The 21,908-nt window shown below is 53.2% G+C and overlaps 3 protein-coding genes across 8 annotated transcripts; 2 read left to right on the top strand and 1 right to left on the bottom strand.

Annotated features, from left to right (window-relative positions):
• Positions 1–38: 38 nt before the first annotated feature.
• Positions 39–3,179, top strand: AUP1 (AUP1 lipid droplet regulating VLDL assembly factor). Of its 3 annotated transcripts, none has more exons than XM_036762885.1 (12): positions 39–270; positions 406–543; positions 629–779; positions 921–1,105; positions 1,400–1,472; positions 1,583–1,656; positions 1,842–1,908; positions 2,011–2,113; positions 2,187–2,306; positions 2,492–2,625; positions 2,780–2,895; positions 3,009–3,179. In XM_036762885.1, exons 1-12 carry the CDS (start codon positions 221–223, stop codon positions 3,043–3,045), a joined length of 1,248 nt encoding a protein of 415 aa, XP_036618780.1. In that variant the 5' UTR covers positions 39–220; the 3' UTR covers positions 3,046–3,179. The 3 variants fall into 3 exon arrangements, with proteins under 3 accessions (XP_036618780.1, XP_036618781.1, XP_036618779.1); XM_036762886.1 differs by having other exon boundaries at positions 69–270; positions 2,810–2,895; XM_036762884.1 differs by having other exon boundaries at positions 69–270; positions 629–1,105.
• A 409-nt stretch (positions 3,180–3,588) lies between these two features.
• DQX1 (DEAQ-box RNA dependent ATPase 1) lies at positions 3,589–8,824 on the top strand. 4 transcript variants are annotated; one of them, XM_036762880.1, is made up of 12 exons: positions 3,589–4,003; positions 4,105–4,358; positions 4,530–4,723; positions 5,273–5,657; positions 5,745–5,978; positions 6,090–6,189; positions 6,290–6,448; positions 6,533–6,724; positions 6,861–6,980; positions 7,178–7,368; positions 7,631–7,821; positions 7,990–8,824. In XM_036762880.1, exons 2-12 carry the CDS (start codon positions 4,122–4,124, stop codon positions 8,153–8,155), a joined length of 2,169 nt encoding a protein of 722 aa, XP_036618775.1. In that variant the 5' UTR covers positions 3,589–4,003; positions 4,105–4,121; the 3' UTR covers positions 8,156–8,824. The 4 variants fall into 4 exon arrangements, with proteins under 4 accessions (XP_036618775.1, XP_036618777.1, XP_036618776.1 ...); XM_036762881.1 differs by having other exon boundaries at positions 3,676–4,358; positions 6,105–6,189; positions 7,990–8,744; XM_036762883.1 differs by lacking the exon at positions 4,105–4,358 and having other exon boundaries at positions 3,682–4,003; positions 7,990–8,744.
• Positions 8,825–11,603: 2,779 nt separating this feature from the next.
• On the bottom strand, positions 11,604–14,278 carry TLX2 (T cell leukemia homeobox 2). Its single transcript, XM_036765445.1, is given in 4 exon segments — positions 11,604–11,820; positions 12,061–12,298; positions 13,872–14,043; positions 14,045–14,278. Coding segments are annotated over 4 exon segments (861 nt in total).
• Positions 14,279–21,908: the final 7,630 nt, after the last annotated feature.

A 21,908-nucleotide genomic window follows, 5' to 3' on the forward strand; every position in this document is an offset into this window, starting at 1 on the left:
GTCGGGAAGCGTAGTCCGCTTCCTACGTTCCGAGACCCACAGTACTGTGCGGCGCGACTCGCGCGGGGCGTGTTGGGAATTCTGGGCCCACCAGCCCGGAGGGCTGGCGCCCAAAGGCCCGGCTCTAGTCTTCCCAGGAGCCCGTGCGGCCGGCTAGGGACTATCATGGCGACGGGGTCTGGACGGCCCTGAGGCGGCAGCGGCGGTGGCGGCGGCGGCGATGGAGCCTTCGCCGGCCCCGGGCCCGGAGCGGCTCTTTGATTCACACCGGTGAGAAGGCCGCCCTGGCCCTCCCTGCCTGTTCCCCTCCCCGCCCCGAGCCCCGGCCCGGCCCTCGGTCAGGCCCGGGCCCGCGGGCCTCTGACGGCCGCTGCCTTCCCTCCTCCCCTGCCCCGCGGGGCCCAGGCTCCCCAGTGACGGCTTCCTACTGCTCGCCCTGCTCCTCTACGCGCCCGTCGGGCTCTGCCTCCTGGTGCTTCGCCTCTTCCTCGGGCTCCATGTGTTCCTTGTCAGCTGCGCGCTGCCTGACAGCGTCCTCCGCAGGTACAGGCCCGGCCCGGTCTAGGGAGCAGGGGCAGGGGCGGCCCTCCCCATGGCAGGGTCACGCAGCACGTCCCGTGTCCCCCAGGTTCGTGGTCCGAGCAATGTGTGCGGTGCTGGGGTTTGTGGTCCGACAGGAGGCTCCCCGGCTCCGCGATCCCAGCGTCAGGGTCTTTATTTCCAATCACGTGACACCTTTTGACCACAACATGGTCAACCTCCTCACCAGCTGTAGCACCGTGAGTGTGTCGAGGCGGGGGGGAGGGAGCCCAGCCCTACCTGCCCTTCCTCTCCCAGGGACACCCGGAGCCCAAGCAGCCTTTCTTTCTCTCCACCCCTCCCCCTCATCTGTGGCGCCACCCCCTTGTCCTCCCTCCCAGCCTCTCATCAACAGCCCCCCTGGCTTCGTGTGCTGGTCTCGGGGCTTTGTGGAGCTGGATGGCAGCGGGGAGTTGGTGGAGTCGCTGAAAAGATTCTGTTCTTCGAGGGGAAACCCACCGTCCCCCTTGTTGCTGTTCCCTGAAGAGGAGGCAACCAATGGCCGGGAGGGGCTCTTGAGATTTAGGTAAATGGTTAAGGAGGAGAGTAGCCAAATCAGACAACAGGCCCTTAAACCAATAAACTTGTATTGGGGTTACTTAGGAGGTGCCAGAAACTGGTGACCCTCCCTTCCCTACTGTCTCCTTCCTTACGTCTCCCCACCCCCCCAAGTTCATCTTTTTTCCATCTTGAGGTTTCCCACATTTCTCATAGTTTTGTTCATTTTAGTGCTTTGTTCAGTTTCTGTCTCAGACGTGACTTCTGCTGATCCACCCTTCACAACTGATTGTGATTCTATGATCTTTGTCCCCTTCTGCAGTTCCTGGCCATTTTCTATCCAGGATACAGTTCAACCACTGGCCCTTCGGGTCCAGAGGCCCTTGGTCTCTGTGGTGAGTGTCTGGACAGGGAAGGTTTGAGCTTGGCTTTTTGGGGTTGGGGGCAAGGGATTCTCCTTGGCTGACCCTGGCTTAGTTCTCAACCTTTTGTTTCCTCCCTTCAGACAGTGTCCGATGCCTCCTGGGTCTCGGAGCTGCTCTGGTCACTTTTCGTCCCTTTCACAGTGTATCAAGTAAGGTACTAACTGTTTTTAGTTTCTGGGGGGAGGGTGAGGTCACCCCATAAACTCTTGATTTAGCTAACATCTCTTCCAATACACAGTCTCCTACTCTAAACCCAAGGGGATGTGGATTGCGGAAGAGGCAAAAGCTTTCACCTTCTATAAAATTTCACCTCACTTTTGTTTTAATTCTCTTTTGTAGATGGCTTCGTCCTGCCCATCAACAGCCAGGGGAAGGGAGTGAGGCATTTGCCCTCCGTGTCCAGCAGGTAATGGTGATTGGAACGGTGAGGGTGGGAGGCCTTCCAGTAGTGTATTGTGGGGGCCCATGGGCTCTGTGACCCTTGGCCTCACCTTCCACTTGTCTCCAGTTGGTAGCCAGGGAGCTGGGCCAAAGAGGAACTCGACTCACACCTGCAGATAAAGCAGAACACATGAAGCGGCAGCGACACCCAAGACCTCTCCCCCAGTCGGGTATGTCATTTTCCCCCAGGTTGTCTCTGTATACGGGTCACCCCTCATCACATCTCCCATTTCTTTCTTGCAGCTCGGCCTTCTCCCCCTTCTACACCTGCCCCCTCCCCTGACCGGCAGCTGACAGCTCTTTCTCAAAGAGTCAAAGAGGTTTTACCCCATGTCCCAATTGGCGTCATCCAGAGAGACCTGGGTATGGGAAAGGGAAAAGATAATTCGAGAGAGACCTGGGATACGGGATGGGGAAGAACTCCAGGGACACTGGGTACAGATTTAAGAAATATCATCTAGAAAATGAGGAGGAGGAAACATGAGATGGGGAAGAAACCTGAGAATAGAGCAAGAGAGAAATCCCCATTCTCTTCTCTTCTCCTCCAGCTCAAACTGGCTGTGTCGACACAACTATCACTAATCTGCTGGAGGGAGCTGTAGCCTTTGTGCCTGAGGATATTGCTGAGGGGTCTCAGACCCTTCCACCTTCTGGGCCCTTTCCCACAACTTCTGTCTCCAAGGTGAGACCCAGGAAGTGGGGGTGTGGGGGAGTCTTAGACTGGAGGGTAGGGCAAGGGTAACTTCCCAAGATGGACCTTTCAGTTCTACCCCAGCATCTTATGTAAGTTAGGTGCTCAATAAATACTGGTAACATCTCAACCCTGTGACCCCTAGTCCCCCAGCTCTGACCCCGTGACCCCTCAGCCTGCAGCTCTGTTTGCCAAGTCTTCCTGGGCCCGTCAGGAGAGCCTGCAGGAGAGGAAGCAGGCACTGTATGAATACGCCCGAAGGTGAGGCTGGAAGGAGCCTGGGGAACATGGGGGGAGCAAGAGGAAGGGAGAGAACCACACCATAGGCAGTGCACATCCCACATTTCCCAACCTCCCTCCTCCCCATCCTGCAGGAGATACACAGAGAGACGGGCCCAGGAGACTGACTGAGCCCAAAGGACATGGAGCAAGCCAGGGCCGCAGGACGGAGGCCAGGGGGCAGGCCCCCCCACACACAGGCCGGAGGGTCGGGGCGTGTGAAGGGAGGGGTGGGGCTTCCCATTAAATTCAGGGTTTTCACTCAAGACAGCCTCGTTTCCTGTCTGGACTCCTGGAGTCCTTAGGGTAGAGTCATGCCCCGCTTCTTGGTTCTAGGGCATTGGCTATGTTGGGAAATTGGTGGGGAAAGGTACTTGGAATCTATCCCTTTTCAAAGGGATGGCCTTGAGTTAAGTAAAACTACAGATTAAAGGCTTGACCAGAGGGGCCAAACTTGGTTTTTCACCTTTCCACCGAGCCGGAGCGCAGATTCCCGGCAGCTCAACTACAAGTCCCAGGATGCATTTCACGGCTAGGGCCCGGCGTGCAAAGCGCCCGTCTTGGCTGCGCAGGCCTCGCACATGCTCAGTGTCGAGCGGCGGAACCCTCGTTTCCATGGGTTCCCGGTACCCGGCGGGGGCGGGGAAGCGGCCACGCCCCCCACACCGGGCTCCAGGGTGGAGCCGGAATTTACCTTTGTACTCAACGTGGAGGGCGGGTCGGGTTGGGACGAGCGGCGTCCGCCGGGTGGGGCAAAATCCGCGTCCGAGTGTCGTCGTCTCCAGCTCTGGTCCGGGTCTCCAGCTCCTCGCGAAGGTTTGACTCCACGAGTCTGACGGCCCCGCCGCGCGCTCTTGCGCCGTCCCCCGGACTTCGGCCGCCTTCACCCCGACGCCGCCAGCTGTCCGTCTAGGGCGAGGCCTGCGGCAGCCACGCCTCCGAGGCTGGGGGTCGCGGGTGCTCGGGCCTCCCAGGCTCCGCCTCCGCGCCCCACCGGCCCTGCTGGAGCCCGCCACCTGACTGCAGGGTTTGGAGCTTTTCCCGGTCGGGTCTCCCCGTCCCTACCCTAGGTGTTCCACGGCCGGGCTCGGTCAGTCTGGAGGAGGGGGCGGGCTCGCTCGAGGGGAGGGAGTGCCCGTGGCGCCCGCCTTCTCTGATCTCCGCCGGTCCTGCGCCGCTCATTTCTCGCAGGTTTTGCCTCGCCTGCCATGGCCTCGGAACTCCCCGGGCCAACCGAGGAGTCTGGTCCGAGTCCCGATGGGTCGGACCTGGCCGTGAATCCCTATGATGGACTCCCTTTCTCCTCTCGATACTATACCCTGCTGGCCCAGCGCCGTGCCCTCCCCATCTGGGCGGCCCGCTTCAGCTTCCTCGAGCAGCTGGAGAGCAGCCCCAGCGGGGTGGTGCTGGTGTCGGGAGAACCTGGCTCCGGCAAGAGCACCCAGGTGGGGGGCGGGGCGCTTCTGGGGGGGCCGGGGGCGGGGCGGGGGCGTGCGTTAACCACATCAGCCCTGTGAACCTGAATGATTGCAGTGGTGGAGGAGTTTGGGACAGGCTCATCCCACCTGAGTAATTTAAAACCTGACACTAGGTTTGTGTGTTGACTCACCAATTAGATTCCTCAGTGGTGTGCTGAGTTCGCTCTGGCCAGGGGATTCCAGTATGGCCGGGTGACGGTCTCACAACCACAGCCTTTGGCTGCCCTGAGCCTAGCTCTTCGAGTAGCTGACGAAATGGATCTAAGCTTGGGCCACGAAGTTGGCTACAGCATCCCCTTGGAGGACTGCACTGGACCAGACACCCTGCTCAGGTGGGGTGCTCCACAGATCTAACAGCCAGCCCCTGTTCCCTTTGCTCAGTCAGTTTTCCTGACACTTCCCCATCCTTCCTTCACTCAGTACTCTTAGAAAAAATCAGCTGGATCTCAATTGCTATAGACACCCGTCTGTCCCTATCTACTTTTCTATAACTACCTGGACTCTGTTCTCAACATTTCACCCAGGGACCCAAGTCCTTCCTCTTCATCCAATCCGTGTAACTCCACAGGGCTGTACATTTTCAGGACCAAAAAGGGCATCGTGTCCTAAGATCACAACCTTGTCGCCGTATTGCTTGGGTAGCCTGGCACACTGAGCTTGGAGTCAGAGAGATCTGAAGTCAAAAGTCACTAACCCATCTGTTGCCTCAATTTTTCACCTATGGGAAAACTGGACTGTGACTTCTCCCTTCTAAATCCATAAGGGAGTCCTGACTCATACAGCATGAAGCTTAAGTCCTGGGTGGTAGTGACTGCCACACCTCTAGGGCAAGCCATGTTTCAGCCTGACTCCTCACCACTCTTCTTTCCCTTTGTGGACAGGTTCTGCTGGGACAAGCTGCTGTTACAGGAAGCAGCCTCAGCTCGAGGGGCAGGAGCTTGGGGTGTTCTGGTCCTGGATGAGGCCCAGGAGCGGACAGTGGCCTCTGATGTGCTGCAGGGATTATTGCGGGATGCGGAGTTGGGGAACAGCCTCGAGGGCCCACGATTAGTTGTGGTCACTGATCCAGCTTTTGAAGCCAAGCTCTGTGCCTTTTGGGGTAACCCTCCCGTGGTGCGGGTGGCCCGGGGGCCTGAGGAGGGCCCTATTCCTGTGTACAGGGATCCTGCTCCCACTGATCTGGTGGGTGCCGCCTGCCAAGCTGTGCTGGAGTTACACCAGGGTGGAGTTCCAGGGGATGTGCTGGTATACCTGCCCAGTGAGGAGGTGAGTGGGATCATGGGGGGTGCTGAACGCAGGTCATCGAGAGTCAGTGCTTTCTCTTAATGGCAGCATCTCCCCACCTTTCCACAGGACATTGTGCGGTGCTGTCAGTGTCTTCGAAAGGAGGGAGAGCATTTGGGCCCTGAGCTGACCCCATTCCAGGTGTTGCCACTGCATGCTGGACTTGGTCGGGCAGTCCAGGCCGTGTACGAGGATGTGGAGGGAGGCCCTCGGAAGGTTGTGGTCACTCATTGGCTGGCTGACTCCTCTTTCTCACTCCCTTCAATCTATCACGTCATTGATTCAGGGCTGGAGCTTCGAAATGTGAGAGACAGGGTCTTTGCCTTTGAGCAAGGGGTGAGGGTAGGAGTGGAAAGGGCTGGCTGGGCTGGAAATAGTAGACCCTGATCTGTGTCTGGGACCTGTGGGGAATAGGTTTACAATCCTCAGATCCGGGCTGAGTCCCAAGTGATGAGGCCGATCAGCAAAAGCCAAGCAGAAGCCAGGAGGCTGAGGACCAAAGGCTCCCCACTAGGTAAGAAGCTCATTTGTTCCAACTGAAATCCAAGAAAAGGACCCTTCCCCCCAAAGAAAAGACCCTCCTTCTGAATCCTTCCTTCATTTTCTCTCTTCAGGATCCTGCATCCGCCTTTATCCTAAGTCTTTTTTGGAGCTAAAAGCTCCCTCGGTTCCTCCACCTCGAGTATGTGAGGAGAATCTAAGCCGACTAGTGCTACTGCTGAAAAGGAGACACATTGCAGAGCCAGGAGAGTGTCACTTTCTGGACCGTCCTGGTGAGATGACCTGTCCATGGACAAGCGAGACACTGCACCCTTCAGAAGCTTCTCCAGCTCTGACATGTTCTCTGTCCTTTCTAGCCCCAGAGGCTCTAATGCAGGCTCTGGAAGACCTGGATTATCTGGCTGCCTTGGATGATGATGGTGACCTGTCAGACCTCGGGGTCATTCTGTCTGAGCTCCCCCTGCCCCCTGAGCTAGCCAAAGCCCTGCTGGCTGCCTGTGAATTTGACTGCGTAGATGAGATGCTGACCCTAGCAGCTATGCTCACCAGTAAGAACACGCCCCATTTCCAGTCACCGTAGCTAGGTCAGACACTCTTTGTAGCTTAGGTCCAAGAGAGACAACAGTTGTGCCTGCTCCACCCACTAACACTGTTCTGCTCCCTCCTCCCCCACCCTCTCTCCAGCTGCCCCTGGGTTTGAGGGCCCACCAAGGTGTGCAGAGGAAGCTGCCCGACGACGAGCATTGGAGCATCCAGATGGTGACCACAGCACCCTAATTCAGGTGTATGAGGCTTTTATACAGAGTGAGTGCCTTTCTCCCTCTCTACTCCCCTTCCCCCCCCCCAGTAGCCCATCCATGGTTTTCCCAAGGTTTCCTGGAAATGGAAAATAGCACGTGTAGGGTTTGTGGAGCTGGGGACTGGTGAACATTCCTAGTAAGGGATGGAGCCCTAGGGAGGGCTGTGGGACATCTAGAGGGGCTGATTCCTATTTCTCCTAGGTGGGGAAGATGAGAACTGGTGTCAGGCTCGGGGTCTGAGCCGGACAGCACTGTGCCAGGCCCGGGCATTTCGGGGGGAGCTCCTGGAACTGATGCGTCGAATTGAACTTCCCCTGTCTCCACCAGCATTTGGCTCTGAACAGAATCGAAAAAATCTTCAGAGAGCGCTGGTTTCGGGGTACTTCCTCAAGGTGTGGCTGGGGAGGGACCAAAGAAGCTGAGAATGCTGGTCGTGGGAGGGGCTGCCTCAAAGCAGGTCAGGAGAGGGATTCCTCAGGGCTAGGAGGGGATTCTATGAGGTCATTTGAGGGCCAGGGCAAAGGGAGGAAGGTCACGCTGGAGGGAGGCGGCAGTCCACTTGGGGTTTTGCCCCTTTGTCTCCCAACCCCTTATCACCTTTTTCAATCTCAACTATTTCCCTTCCACTCGTACCCTTTGGCTTCCCTCATTTAGGTGGCTCAAGACACAGACGGGGCTGGCAATTACCTGCTCTTGACCCACAAGCATGTGGCCCAGTTGTCCCCATCCTGCTGCTACAGAAGTCGACGCCCACCAGCCCAACCTCCACCCTGGGTGCTCTACCATAACTTTTCCATCTCCCAAGACAACTGCCTCTCCATTGTGTCTGAGCTCGAGCCCCACATGTGAGTGCCCTAATTCCCTGTTTTCTCCCCCTGGGAATTATAGGGTATCTTTTGGGAAGAAATGAATGCCTTCAGGGAAGAAAGAGTTTCTCAAATCAGGGATGAATGAAGAACAGGATAGATAACCTTTTATGAGAAACAGCAGCAAAGCATATTTCCCTCTCCCAGGTTGGTAGAGTTGGCTCCCCCCTACTTCCTGAGTAACTTGCCTGCCAGTGAAAGCCGAGACCTTCTGAATCAGCTGAGGGAAGAAATGACTGGAGTCTCATCAGGGAATGAGCCTCCTACCCAGGACCTCAACCTAGATGACAAGGATGCTTGTGTCCTGCAGTGATCTCAGCCCAAGGAACCAACCTAGAGATGAGCCACAAACAGTCCCCTTGCCCACCCCAGGGCTTGGACACGAGGCTGGCCAGATACATTGGCCCAGTAGGTGGGGCCCAGCAAGTTGTGTAACTTGAGGGGACAGGGTATGGGTGCACAGGGATACAGTATATGGACTTAACCAAGAAGAAGGGACAGCAGCTCATTGGCCCAAAGCCAGAATGACAAGACTTCCGTGGGCAGCCAAACCCACATCTTCGGCCTGTCCTTTTTTTGGAGAAGTGTCCACATACCTCTTTTCCTCCATTCCCAATCCTCAACCCCTCGTAAAGCTTTTTCTATGCATAGATTGTTCTGGACTTCTTAGACACATTATGTACTGTGAACATAAGGAGTTCATGATTCTGGGGTATGGGAGTGGGGTGGGATAGTGACAGCTAGGTGTTGAAGTGGATAGAGTGACAGGCCTGGAGTCAAATCCAGCTTCGTACACTAGTTGTATGTCCTTGGGCAGGTGACTTAACCGATGTTTGCCTCAGTTTCCTCATCTGTAAAACGGTGATAATAGCACCTACCTCACAGGGTTGTTGTGAGGACCAAATGCAATAATAATTGTAAAGTGCTTAGCACAGTGCCAGGCACACAGTAAGCACTATATAAACCTTAGTTATTAGTGTTGTTTTCTCCAAGGCTCAGGTTCGTTCTGCCTCATCCTGTTTCAGCCCACCTCCCTAAGGACCGCCTGAGCTGGTGGATGATTTGGTCACAGCTATCTTTGGCCTTCCCAGGAAAAACACTGCATTACATTTTGAGACAGGTGGTACAGGCCGCTGAAGGCTCACAATCAGCCATCACAAGCCCCTCTCCCTTTTCCCCAGGCTCTGCCCCAGTTTCTCCTTGGAGACCATTGTAACCCTCCGCCTTTTTTCCTCCTTCCCTCCTCCCTCCCCCAGCCTCCCAGTTTCCCTCTAAGCCATCCCAATTCCTTAAAACCTTTGCCAGTCAAGGGAAAACCTCTAACCTCTGCTTTAGGTACATCACCACCACCATCCTCATAGGTTGAGAGCTGGAAGGATTTCGGAGACACGATGTCCTTTCTGTGTATTTCCTTGGTCTCCTTCACTGGATCCTTTTCCACTGGGTCTGCTAAGTGTAGACATCCTCCAAGATACCTCCTCTGTTCTCTATTCCTTCCATCCCAATGCACTCATTCTTTCTTGCATTTTTTCATTGCCACTTGTATTTGAGCCCTCGATCTATCACTCTCCCTAACTAATCCTTTGGCTGGGAACTCTTTACAGGATTCAGCTCGTTCATTTTTTCCCAACTACACTACTCCTCCCCCTTCACTGTTCTCCCAGCCCCACAATCATGGATTTATCTTTGATAACTCTCTTAGCTCTCTCCTTTGCCTTATTTCCAGTCTGTCGATAGGCCTTGTGAATTTGAACTCTGAATAAGTCCCACAGCTAGCCTTTCCTGTATCCACAAGCCAAACCCTATCTTGTGTCTAAACTAATATACTCCCTACTTCCTATCAAGTGAGATATTTGTAAAGCACTCAGCACAGCGCCTGGCACATAGTAGGTACTATATGAATATTAAGTATTATTATTCTCCCCTCCCCTTTCTAATGTACCTTGAACCGGGAGCTACGGGTTTCAAAAACTCCACTTCCTCAATATTCCGACTCTGAAATTCACAATGAATGACTTTCCTGTCCAGTCCAAGCTCTCTTCTTTGCTCAGTAACTTTGTCAGTGACACACAGACCCCTGTATCTGATTAGACTCGATACTGGCACACCCCATTGTTTTCCTATCCATAATTACACACACACACACACGTACACACGTGTCTTTTGGTCTACCTTGAGTCTCTGGCTTCACCCTCCTACTGAGAGCCCTTCCCCACACAACCTAGTGGGAACTCCCCAACCACATCCTTGTAAATGGTCAAGCCCTCCCCTACTACGACACCCCCACCCCAATTGGTCATTCCCCAACGGCACCCACTCAAACGCACGCTTCGTAGTCACGTGCTGACACGCTAACGGTCATATTAACACAGACACCCCCGGCTCCTAAGGGTCACGTGTCCTCCACAATGTGCCCCCTCTCCTAACCGTCAGGGGTCATGGTGACTCCGGGCTCCTGCCGCACCCCCACCATCCCTCTTTCTGCATAGTTACCCCGCTGCCTCCCCTGTTCTGTTGCCTCCACTCCCCAAAGGTGCGCTTGGCACTGGAGCCAGAGGCACTGGCGGATTCCCCAAAGCCCAGGCGGACGGACCGGGGCTGCTAGCCCTGCAGCCTAAGCCTCGCCCCTCACTGGCCCTCGCTGGCTGTCATTGGCCGATTCTTATCAGTCAGTACCACCTCCTAATTTCATTGGTCTGTTTCGCTCAGCCCCACTGGTCCAGCTAGGTCCCTACGGTTCTAGGTAGAGAGGTGAAGAAAAGAAAAGGCGGCAAAGACCGGGTGCTGAGCCGAGACGAGCTGAGCTGGGAGGCGCGGAACTATGTGGTTGCCACTTAGGGAATCCTGGATCCTGTTTCCCTCACTGCTTTAGCAATGTGAGCCCTCGAATCTGCAATGGGAGCTGACCCGCAACAAGGGAGGGCAGGGGCGAGGAAAGGGCCGGGGAAGGGGGAGGGGGGGAGGTGAGGAAAGGAAGGAACCTCCCTCCTTCCAGGCAGCCGAGGTCTCTACGGAGCTGAGAAAGGAACCTCAGCCCACAGAGCTCGCTTCAGCCTCATGGACTTTTTATTCCCCGAGCTAATCAATTAGGGAGAGAGGAGGGGGAGAAGGGAGCACCTGGGGAAGTCATGTCCTGGCCACTTCCCTAGCCCTGCTCCCCACTGTCCAACCCTAAGTATCCATGGCCTCGAATAGTCAGTGAGCTTGCCCCGCCCCCCCCACACACACACAAACATCGCAAACTCAGTAGAGGCAGGGTGAGAGGTTCTGACGCATCAGAACCTGGGACTTGGCCTCCAGTAGAGAGGGGACAGAGAAAGAATGTCTGGTCAATGGTGGAGGGGTATTGTGGCCGGTCTGGGACGGGAGCAGGGTGCGTACAGGAGGATCGAGGACAGGGTCCTCTCCCGGCAGGAGTTGTCTAGACAGGTCCTGTTGGGGGCACAGTGTGTTGATCCCTCCATGCATGGACAGTTGGTGGCCAAGGACCGTCTGGCTCTGTAAAAGTGGGTATAGGTAACAGTCCAACTCTGCAGGACGCAAAGCGTCCAATCAGGTCCAGGTGAGAGTGCCAAATCAGCCCCGACTGTGCAGGAGGGAAGTGTCTGACATGGAGACAAGACAAGATATCACGTCCAGGTGGGTATCCAGATGGTATCTGGTCAACCCTACAGAAGGCACAGTGTCCAGTCTGGAGAGGCTCTGGGGATTCAGTGCTTGGCCTAGTCCTGGAGGGTGTGGAATCTGAACCAGGGTCCCCCTCAGACAACAGAGGCGAGGCCAGACACGGATGCGACCTTGTTGTCCTCAGCCCAAGGTTGCAGATTCTGCAGCGCGAACAGTGAGGAGTTGTGGAGACACAGAGGGTCGGGTGGTAGTGGCGGCCGCAGCGGCCTAGGCAAGGCGTCCTGCTGGAGGTGCAGGAGCAGCCTTCCTGCGCGGTGCCTCTCGGCCTCCCGCTCTTCGGCAGTTTGCCGCCTGCATCAGAAGACCAGAGTTAGCAGAGAGGGTCGGGGGAACCGCCCTTCCTATCCTTGGACCCCACTAATAGAGAGCCATGAGATTGCCACTCTGCGCAAGCAGACAATGCAGGCTCCCCGGGACTCCCAGTTTCTGGGAAACTCTGACCTGCCTACCCCTTCTTTCCTCCCCTGAATCCGTCCCCTCCCCTCACAGTGGCGTGCCAGTGCTCCCCTGCCAAGGTTGTCCCACCCTTACCGCCACTTGGTCCGCCGGTTCTGGAACCACGTCTTGACCTGCGCGTCCGTCATGCGCAGGGCTTTGGCCAGCGCCGCTCTCTCGGCAGAGGCCAGGTACTTCTGGCGCAGGAAGCGCCGCTCGAGCTCCAGCACCTGCGCCCGGGAAAAGGATGTGCGCGGCTTCTTTCGCTTAGGAGGCGTCCGGTTCTGGTAAGGATGGCCCACGCGGCGGGCCCCAGAGAACGGGGACAGCGCAGCTGGGGGGAGGGGAAGACAGTGTCCCAGCCCAGCCAGCGCCTGTTGCTGCCCTCAATCGAGCCACAGCAGGTGGGTGTGCTGGAAATCTAGACCACTTCACCCTCCTCCCCATCGCCCCCAGCTCAGGTTATGGGGCATCCAGACCGCTCACCTAAGTCTTCTTACCCCATCAAGTCCAACCCAGCTTCTGTACTGGCTCAGAATCGTGTAACCGGTACCCCTGGGTTCCCCACTCCCCACTCCATCCCCATAACACTTCCTGGATGCTGAAGAGGCCCCTTTCTCCAGAGTAGCATAGGAGAAAATGAATCCCAGAGGCAGGGGAAGTAGACAAATGAAAAACGCTGGAATTAACTGCTCTTCCCCAGGACCATGCTCTGACCCGTAGGGCAGACCCACGCCGGAGAAGAGGATGGTAAGGGTCAGATTACACCAAGTTCCCATATGCTCATAGCCCTCGGCAGTTGCGGGTATTTTAGAACTCCTTACTGAACCCTCTCCCTAAGATTTCCCCCATCTCGATGTATACAGTCTTGGTGGCTGCTTTCAAAGATTCTGCGTCTCTAAAACATTTTTGGATTCTTTCTAATTATCTTGGCCTAGGTTCTTAAACTTCAGGTCCTGAGATAAGAGAAAAGTGAAGGCGGGTTTAGTGGGAGTTGGGTCGAGGTGGATGTTGGGTTAGTATAATGTAGATATCCAGCGGGGAAAAATTGAGACCTCAAGGATAATAATCTAGGGGTAGAGATGAGAGATAAAGGGAGGCAGGTTCTAGTCAGGAAGGCTAAAGAAATCTAGAATTTGGGGAAGAAGAAAAGATATCTTTAGATGTGTCCTAAAACGAGGTGTCCAGAAAATATGGGAGAGCTAGGTTTGGGAGGAAAAAATGGATCAAGGGTGGGGTATGTGGGGAAAGTGGTCTAGTAGCATAGGATTTTAGGATTAGCTGGGGGAGGGGACTGGGGATTCAGGAATGAAAATCGAATGGTCAAGTTGGGAGAAAGAATTCCTCACGAATTTCCTAGGAAATTAGGGTCTTTCGTATTCTAGAATTAGGGAGGAGAACATAATTTTACAGAAATACTTAGCTTGAGAAGAAGGGTTTTCATTGGGTCATCATGGACTTGGAGATTTAAAAAAGTGTGTGCCCAGGGGTGATGTATTCCAGAGCCCAGGAATACTAATTTGGGGGGGGGGGGGAGTAAAGGATTTCCCAAGGAAATCCTGGAATTGAGAAAAGATGGGGAGGCAGTGGGTTTACACATAAAAATGGAATTGGGAAATTGGGGGCTTGGAAATGTTAGTTTAGGGAGATCAGTTTGCGCTGCGAGGATTTTGCAGAGCTAATATGTGGGGTGGGGGTGGGGCGGGGAAGAAACAATTTGCTGTGACGGTTCTTGAGGCCATCCTAGGATTAGTGAGGAAGGTAGGATTAGGAAATCGAGGATTTAATACTAAAGAAGAGTTTCAAAGTATCTAGTGGTGGGGATGATGCATCGGAAAGGAAGGAATCTTGAGTAAGGCAGGATGGGGATGAAGGTGAAGAAAGCCTGCCCCACCCCACTACCTCACCTGTGAGCCGGTCCTTGGCAAAACGGCGGCTGCTGTCCATCCAAGGGAAGGTAAGGCCTGATAGGCCGCCTCCAGCGCCTAGCCCGGGGGTGCCTGGGGCTGCAGCCGGGCCCCCGGTGGGGGGCGGCACAGGGAGGGGCCGATGGGCGGGGACGCGGATAACTCCCCCCGCAGACCCCCCCGCCGTGACTCCCCGGAAGAGAGGCCAATGAGCATGAGGGGCCATAGCCCGAGGGCCCAGCGTATCCGCCAGTATACAGTGCACCCTCCGTCTGCCCCACGCGGCCGGGACCTGGGCCAAGGCAGCCACTGCCAGGCGGCTCGGGGCCGCTCAGAATCTGGTCGATGCCGAAGCTGATGGGTTCATGGTGCTGGAGGGTCTGCGGTGCTAGTCCGACCGGATCCATGGAGAGAGGACCAGCCAGCACTAGGTGGTGTGCTGGAGGTGAGGAAGGAAAGTCCGCAAGGGGCTGCAGTTATGGGGCGGCCTCGGGCGCTCAGGGGCCCGCGAGCTCCAGGAGCATCTTCTCTAGGCGCTACCCGGGTCCGGACCTGTGCCTGTTGCCCTGCGGCCCAGAGGGGCCGCCATCTCGGGTCGGGACTGGGAGTGGGGTAACTCCCGGACCCGCAGCCCCAGGGCCCTGGCCCCGAACTTGGCTGACGTCCGGACTCCGGGGCTCGAGACCGATGGACACACAGATGGACGGACACTGGGCTGCGGCTACCCAAGTCCGGGGTGGATTGGGTTGGCCAGCTCTGGAGAAGACTGACAGCTCGGCCCCCGGGGGCGGGGCGGGGCCGGCCCGACTCGTTAAAGGGAAAGAGCCGCCTGTTTGCGCCGAGGTGTGTGGGGCGTATGGCGGGTGGGGGAGCAGACACCGAGCCTTGAGGTCAGCTGGGATGGGGGTGCTCTCTGAGCTTAGCCTGGGACCGCTCCCCGCAGGCAGGAGTGGGGGGGGGGGAGAGGAGGAAGGGTCAGGGGGTGGGAAGAAGCGAAGGCCTCTCCCACACGCCCTAGCCTTAGCAGCAGGTGCCTTGAAGTTGTCCTGCTTGGAGGTGCGGCCAGGCTAGCACGCCTAGCCCGAGGCCCTAGCTAGATTCGAAAGAGGGTCTGAGCCGGGCAGAACCTCTTAGCGACCCCAGATTCGTTTAGGTTCCAAGCCCAGCTAGCTTCGAGCCAGGATCTCGTTGTGCCTGGCCAGGCACTGGTGGGATTGGAGGCCTCCCGGGAAGGAGGGACAGCTGGTGGTGGACCTTGAGGAGCCACTGGGTGCCGCGGGGTAGGCGTCAAGCTGGGTGCGGCTTAGGGAGATGCTAGCAGGGCCAGATTGTCAGTCCTGGCCGCCGCACAGATCTGAGAACCCCAGTAGAAGCCAATGGGGTGGGGCCGGAGAAGCGACTCTGGTATGGGCTACACTTGCTGACTTCGTTCGGAGAGACCCCGAAGTGCACTGCCTGGGCTCACTCGGGGGCCAGTTCTCCCCATTTCTAGGGATTTCGATTTCTTGAGATCAAAGGTGACGGTGCAGCACCGCTGCCTCTATCGCTTGCCAATTGTTCTTGGCAGCCAGCAGAGTCCACTGTGACCCGAGGAGAATCCCTTCCTTCAAGGGGTTCATTTCCTATCCATCCCAACAGCATTATCCCTTGGGCCCCTTTCACCTGCCTTCTTGGGATGTGGGAAAGGGACCAGGAGCTGCCTGGCCTTGGGCCTGTCAGTGACATGGAGTTCTAGCAACCAGCGACTCTTTCTGTCTACAGCGAATCTTTTGATATTTGGCTAAATTCCATCCTCAGCCCTCGTAATAAACAGGGAACCAGGAGTTCAACTGGAAAATTGGGATTTAAGAGGTTCAGACTTTGACTTCGGCCGGACGGAAGATCTGGGAAGGAGTGGGCACTGTATACCTACCCCTCCTTCCACAGGATGGGACCCCCAGCTCTGCCTCCGCCCTCACCACCCCCCCACCCCCAGACCCGCCCCCGCCGCCGCCCGGCCCCGCGCAGGCTGTGGTAATCGGGTTAGCGGCGCCGGAATTACATTACCTTCCCCAGCCCGGCCGGGCCCCGGGGGGGCCTGGCGCCTTCGAGCCGGTCAGACAGGGAGCGGGGAGGGGGTGCAATTGCATCTCCCCATGGACCCCTGTCCTCTCCCCAGGGCCTTCTCCCCGATCCTTGCACTCCTGGCCTCAGGCTACTTGCCTTTCCCAGAGGTTCTGGACATGGTCCCTGTCCCCATTTCCCATCCTCCCGACCAGCTGGGGTAGGCACTGGATCCCCTGGATTCAGATCCCCCATTTTCAGACAGATTTGGTTCCATCCCGGTGGCACAGAGTGGGCACTCAGGAAGCCTGGAAGTCGGGGGTGGGGAACTGATTGACTGATTAGTTCATAGCAGCCCTCCCCTCCCTTCCTCCTCCTTTCCCAGCAGATGGGCCAGCAGCCGGGGCGCCTGGGGCTGAGCAGAGAGGGCAGAGGCTTCTTCTCTCCCCGGATACATCAGCTCTTTCCGTGTCTGGTGCAGAAAAAAGCCTGGGGTGAGCAGAGTTCTCTGAATTCCTGGGTGCCGACCCCACCCGACTCCTAAAATCAGTACCTGCCAGACTAAAGTGAATGATAATAATTCACATTTCTATAGCACTTCCAGCTAACCAGGTGTGTTTTTATCCGCACCCTTGAATCGAGGAAGCTAGGGCTCAGACAGGGAAAGTGACTTTGCCTAGGAAGTGACAGGATTGCAGCAGATTCTGATAGAATCATAGGATTTAACATTGGGCAGGTCCAACTGACTAATTTTACAGATGAGGGAAGCAGGTTAAATGGCTTCCCTAGGGTCTCACGGCCAGTGTCAGGAGGCAGGACTCAAAGCCAAGTTCTCTGACTCCATATCACAATGCCTCCCCATAAAGTTCTTCATAGGAAAGCAGAAGGGATTTAATACTCCTGTGTTTCCTGGGAGAATAACCCCATTTGTAGAGAGACCCTAAGTCTCCCTTTGGGGAGGGAGAAAGAAAGGAGCAGGGGCTGGTGATTGACTGTCCCAGAACCCGCATCAGTGATGCCAAAAGGGTATCTGATATCAATGTGTCCTTTCCATGAGCCACTACTTCCATAATCTACCCCCTTTTTTCTTCTTCTTGTCCCCTCTGCCTTTTAAACCTCCCAATGACCAGAAAATGTTCCAAATTCTTTTTTCCTTCCTGGCTCCCTGGGAAGGGAGGTCAAGTTTCACAAGTGGCTCCCAACTCGCTTTCGCCAAGGATGAGCATGGGGAATGTGCAACTGATTGAGTGACTGGAGGGTGTGGGAGAAGGCAAGGAGAGAGAGATCAGCAGACAAGGAGGAATGAGAAAGATCATGGATAGGGGAAAAAGTGGGATGAGAAACTATGTGTAACAAACCAAGCAGAATTGTCCTTCTATATATTCATGCTGACCCACTTACACATGACCCTCCTGGCTAGGCAGTTTTTCATCTTTTTGACCCTCTTACTGAATTCCCCACAGGGCTATTCAGGACCTTATCTACTTATGCCCACAATCCTCATTCACCCCATCCGCTCAGTGAATGACCTCACCTCCATCCCAGAGAAGATAGAGACTCTCCATTGGGAGCTCCCTGAGCTGTGGTTGTCTTGTCTCCCTGAGCTCTTGTCTTCATCTCAAAGTGCCACTTTCATCCCTATGTTTATTCTTTCTTATCTGAAAAGTATAAGCATCTCTCTATCAGGGCTAACCTGTGCCTTTGTTCACACTTCATCTTGAAGCTTCTTCCCACATTTATCTCCTGCCCTAACAATTTCCACCTCTCCCTCTCCATTGCCCTCTTCCCCTTTGCTAACACATCTCTCCCAAGCCTGCTACTTTTCATGCTACATACAATTTTCTCCCCGTCTCTCTCGGTCTCTCTCCCTCCTCACTATCTTTCCTTCCATTGACTGTCAAACTGACCACTGGACTGTGAGTCTGGGAACCTGGATTTGAATCTCAGCTCTGACACTATGTGACACTTGCAAAGGCCTGGCCACTTTACCTCTGATACATCATTTACTTCTGTCCCCTCCTTTGTCCCTCCTGCTGTCACCTCAATTCAGACTCTAATCATCTCCTTATCAGATTATTAAATGTTCTACAGATTGGTTCCCCTACCTCTGGTCCTTCCTCCAGTACATCCAGCCAGAGTTATCTTCCTAAGAACAGCTCTGACAACACTTTGCAATTCAGTTCACACTATACCTACAGAATAAAGTAGTCTGGGCTTCAGGGTCCTACAAAATCTTGTGACAAATCCTTTAACCAAACTTTACAGTCACTCCAGATTCAAATTTCATCTCTGGCATTCACTTAGCTGTGTAATGGTGAAGTTATTTAACCTCTCAGCCTCAGTTTCCACATTTGTAAAATGGGGATAATACACTACCTACCATATAAAACTGTCCTGCAGAAAGTGCTTTGTAATTCTTAAAGTGCTAGAGAAAATGTGAATTTAACTCACAATTGAGTGGCCAATACCCCCTGTTTCCACTTCCTCGACCACCTTTTGAGTTTGTAAACTTTGTAATCTGGTTTCCATCTTCCTATCCTCCCTATTTTGTGAAACCTAAAAACCTATTTTTTGTAGCCTAAAAGCTACCTCCTAATCGCTTCTTCCTTTGTGACCTTTCACCAGCCTGTTTTTCCTCACTTTAAAAAATTATTGCTTTTTTTCATCACCTTCATTTCCAAATACATCTGCTTCTCCCTCTTCCTCAGTAAATCATTCTTTGATCGTACCAATTGAATCAGACAATATTTTCAATGTTATGTACCAATAGCCCCCCACTTCTGAAAAAAAAAAGGGAGTTACATTTTTTTACCTGTTCCCTGTGGCAAAACTGCAACATAATTACATAATGTTCAGTCTCTTTTTTGTTCTTTTCATTTGCATTGAGGACACTGTGCATATTGCTTACCTGGCTGTGCATGTTTTATTCTCAGTCCATGTCTTCCAGCTTCTCCAAATTCTTGTGTTTCTCATGGTGCAATAATATTGCATTGCATTCACATTGTGTTTTGTCAGCCATTCCCCAACTGACCGGCATCTTTTTTCATTTCCCCTTCCTTGTCACCACAAGTACTATGAATTTGGTGTATATGGGACCTTTCTGCCTTTGGCCTCCTTGGGAATATGTGCCTATAGAGAGAATCTCTGCAAAGACAATGGACATTTTAGAAACTTTTTACAAGCATGATTTCAGATTGCTTTCCAGAATGATTAGAACCAATTCACATCTCCACTGTTTACTGGTGTGCCTGTCTTTCCAGTTCCCCTCCAACATTGCCTATTTCTACCTTTTGTCATCTTTACCAATTTAAGCAACTTTAAGAAAGAGTTATACTGATGTTCTTGTTCTCTTTCCTATGACCTCCCCAACCACCAATAGATCCCACCCTAATAGTAAGAATAGGCAAGCAAAACAAATCAATATATTAGTCATGTCTGACAATGCATGGCTTCTTCTGCATCTCTAGTCACCTCTCTGCCAAAAGACAGACAACATGGTTCTCCAGAGATATTTTGAAATTATCTTTGATCACTGCATTGAGTATGTCTCTGAAGTCTTTCAATATGTTTTCCCTTATGTTTAAGCACTGTTGCCTTCTACCTCTTTGAAATGTGATGTCCTTCCACAATATTGCATCATTCCATTTTCTCCTACTTCTACGAATGTTTCTCCTCTGCAGGAGTGGGGAACTTTCGGCCTCCGGGCCACATGTGGCCCTCTAGGTCCTCAAGTGCAGCCCTTTGACTCATGGCCCCAGGTTTCCCACTCCTGGTCTAACCTAACCCTCAACCTCCTGCTCTTTTCTCTCTACCCACCCTCAGAGATCTCATCTACTCCCCTGTGTCTCCATGCTAATGACTTCTAACTCTATATCTCTAGCCCTGCCCTCTCTCCTTAGTTCCATATTTACATTCCCAACTGCCTGGGTGTTTCTTTGGCACCTCAAACTTAATATATCTTATACTGAACTCACTTCACAGCTTCCATCCTCGAAATCCTCTTGCTACTCTCAATTTCTCAGTTTGTCTCAACAGCCTGAGCCACTCAATTTAAAACTTGTCTCAAATTTTTCCTCTCCCTATTTCTAATCTCTCACTGTGTCATTTTTTTCCCTTAAAAATCACTCTGAGATTTGGCCTTTTATCTTCAATTACACAGCCAACATCTTTCTAATTCTTTCTTAAACTATTGTAACAACCCCCTCCCAGCTGATTTTCCTGCCTCTAGTCTCCCCCAACCCCAACCTTTTAAAACATTGTTTCATCAAAAACTGCCAATGGCTTCCCTAAACTGTCAAGCCTATGATTTGGGGCAGCTAGGTGGTGCAGTGAGTAGAGCACAGACCCTGGAGTCAGAAGGACCTGAGTTCAAATCCAGCCTCAGATACTTGACACACTTATTAGCTGTGTGACAAGCTGTGTGGGCAAGTCACTTAACCTCAATTGCCCTGCCTCCCCCCATCCCCCCCAAAAAACTATGATTCGAGACTCTCCACCATCTGATTTGTTCCTACCTTTCTAGCTTTACCTCCATGATTCTCCCATGTGGCACTTCTGCTCTATCAAATGAGATATTTGTAAAGTGCTTAGCATAGTGCCTGGCACATAGTATATGCTTAAAGTTTATTCCCTGCCCTTCCCTCCTCTACCTAGGCCATTCTTCTCTTTAGTCTTTGCATAGCTCATGCAGACAGTGGACGGCATTGATGGTATGAGCTCATGGTTAGTCATGTGATGCTTTATAGTTTCAAAGTACTCTTTTATTGCTCTAGCCTTATGAAATAGGTGGTGTAGGTATTACTCCATGTGATTTCATCACTTTGTACACTGCCTATACGGAGTGCAATGATTTCAGCTTCTCATAAGCTTGGATGGCTTTATGATTTCTGTGGCCCCTCAAATCATTTATTACCTGAAGACACTTAGTTAAGCTGGTATGAAGCAGACATAAGTGTCTGAAAGCAGTTCAGCTAAATCTCAACAGTTGAATCCGACAGTATATCTGATGTTCCAAACCCATACTCCCTCACTTCTATTTGGTTGGATCCATATTCAATGTCTTTCCAGCTTAGTAAGACCTATCAAAGCCCCTCCTCTTTGGAGAGCCCAAAATTACCTTCATAAAGAAGACATCCAATCAGGGTCTTTGTGAAGAAGTTAATAAGAGCAATCAATTTAATTAAGCACCTATTATATGCCATGCCCTGTGCTAAGTGTGGGGGATATAAAGACAGAAGCAAAACAGTTGTGTGTGTACACCTGTGGCCCCTTAATAAAAGGACATGTTCTATGAAGTTTGGATTCAGTCAAAGGGCCCTACTTGAGGACCTAGAGGGCATGTGGCCTTGAGGCCTCAGGTTTCCCACCCCTGGCACACATACACACATGTATGTGCATATACTAAGCACTAGCAGATGACAAGAATCAGGAAAGGCCTAATGTGGAAGGTAGCATCTGAGCCGAGGAAACTAGGGATTCCGCAGTGAGTTGAAGAGGCTAAGTGTTGCAAGCCTGGGACACCCATTGCAAAGACCTGGAGATGGAAACTGGAGTGTATGAGGAATAGCAGGAAAGTCAGTATGGTTGAATCGTAGATTGCATAGAGTGATATGTAAAAAGGTTGGAAAAGATATTGACTTGGAGTGTCCCTGAGAGGTCAAGACTCCTGTCAGACAATGGAATTGATGGGGAGGGGGGAATCCACTAATTTAGTTACTGCTAAAAGGCACACAGATGCAAGTATGGACACTGTCATGGGGAAAAAAATTGAATTCCCTGATTACAATCAGTGGAATATAGAAGGAACACCATTTCAATGAATCCAGAGAGGTTGTCTAGCAGGGTCTCAGGGATTCATGCCAAAATGAGGCTTAGAGATACCTGGGTCATTGCTGGGAACCTGCCGCTTTGTTGCTTGGTAAGAGGATTGAAATGGGGCTTGAGAGCATTTTCATAACTATAGGAGTTTGAAATTCCCTAACTGCTGCCCCCTCC

The sequence above is a fragment of the Trichosurus vulpecula genome, chromosome 6 (genome assembly GCF_011100635.1).
Source record: "Trichosurus vulpecula isolate mTriVul1 chromosome 6, mTriVul1.pri, whole genome shotgun sequence".
Classification (NCBI taxonomy): domain Eukaryota; kingdom Metazoa; phylum Chordata; class Mammalia; order Diprotodontia; family Phalangeridae; genus Trichosurus; species Trichosurus vulpecula.

What these genes read in the sequence shown, in the direction of transcription:
- DQX1 (XM_036762880.1), top strand. Translation starts at nt 4,122, where the DNA reads ATGGCCTCGGAACTCCCCGGGCCAACCGAGGAGTCTGGTCCGAGTCCC. An exon ending in CAGGGCTGGAGCTTCGAAAT is followed by an intron (nt 5,979 to 6,089) that starts GTGAGAGACAGG and finishes TGTGGGGAATAG; the next exon opens with GTTTACAATCCTCAGATCCG. An exon ending in TTTCGGGGTACTTCCTCAAG is followed by an intron (nt 7,369 to 7,630) that starts GTGTGGCTGGGG and finishes TCCCTCATTTAG; the next exon opens with GTGGCTCAAGACACAGACGG.
- AUP1 (XM_036762884.1), top strand. Translation starts at nt 221, where the DNA reads ATGGAGCCTTCGCCGGCCCCGGGCCCGGAGCGGCTCTTTGATTCACAC. An exon ending in CGGCTCTTTGATTCACACCG is followed by an intron (nt 271 to 405) that starts GTGAGAAGGCCG and finishes CGCGGGGCCCAG; the next exon opens with GCTCCCCAGTGACGGCTTCC. An exon ending in TTGCCCTCCGTGTCCAGCAG is followed by an intron (nt 1,909 to 2,010) that starts GTAATGGTGATT and finishes ACTTGTCTCCAG; the next exon opens with TTGGTAGCCAGGGAGCTGGG.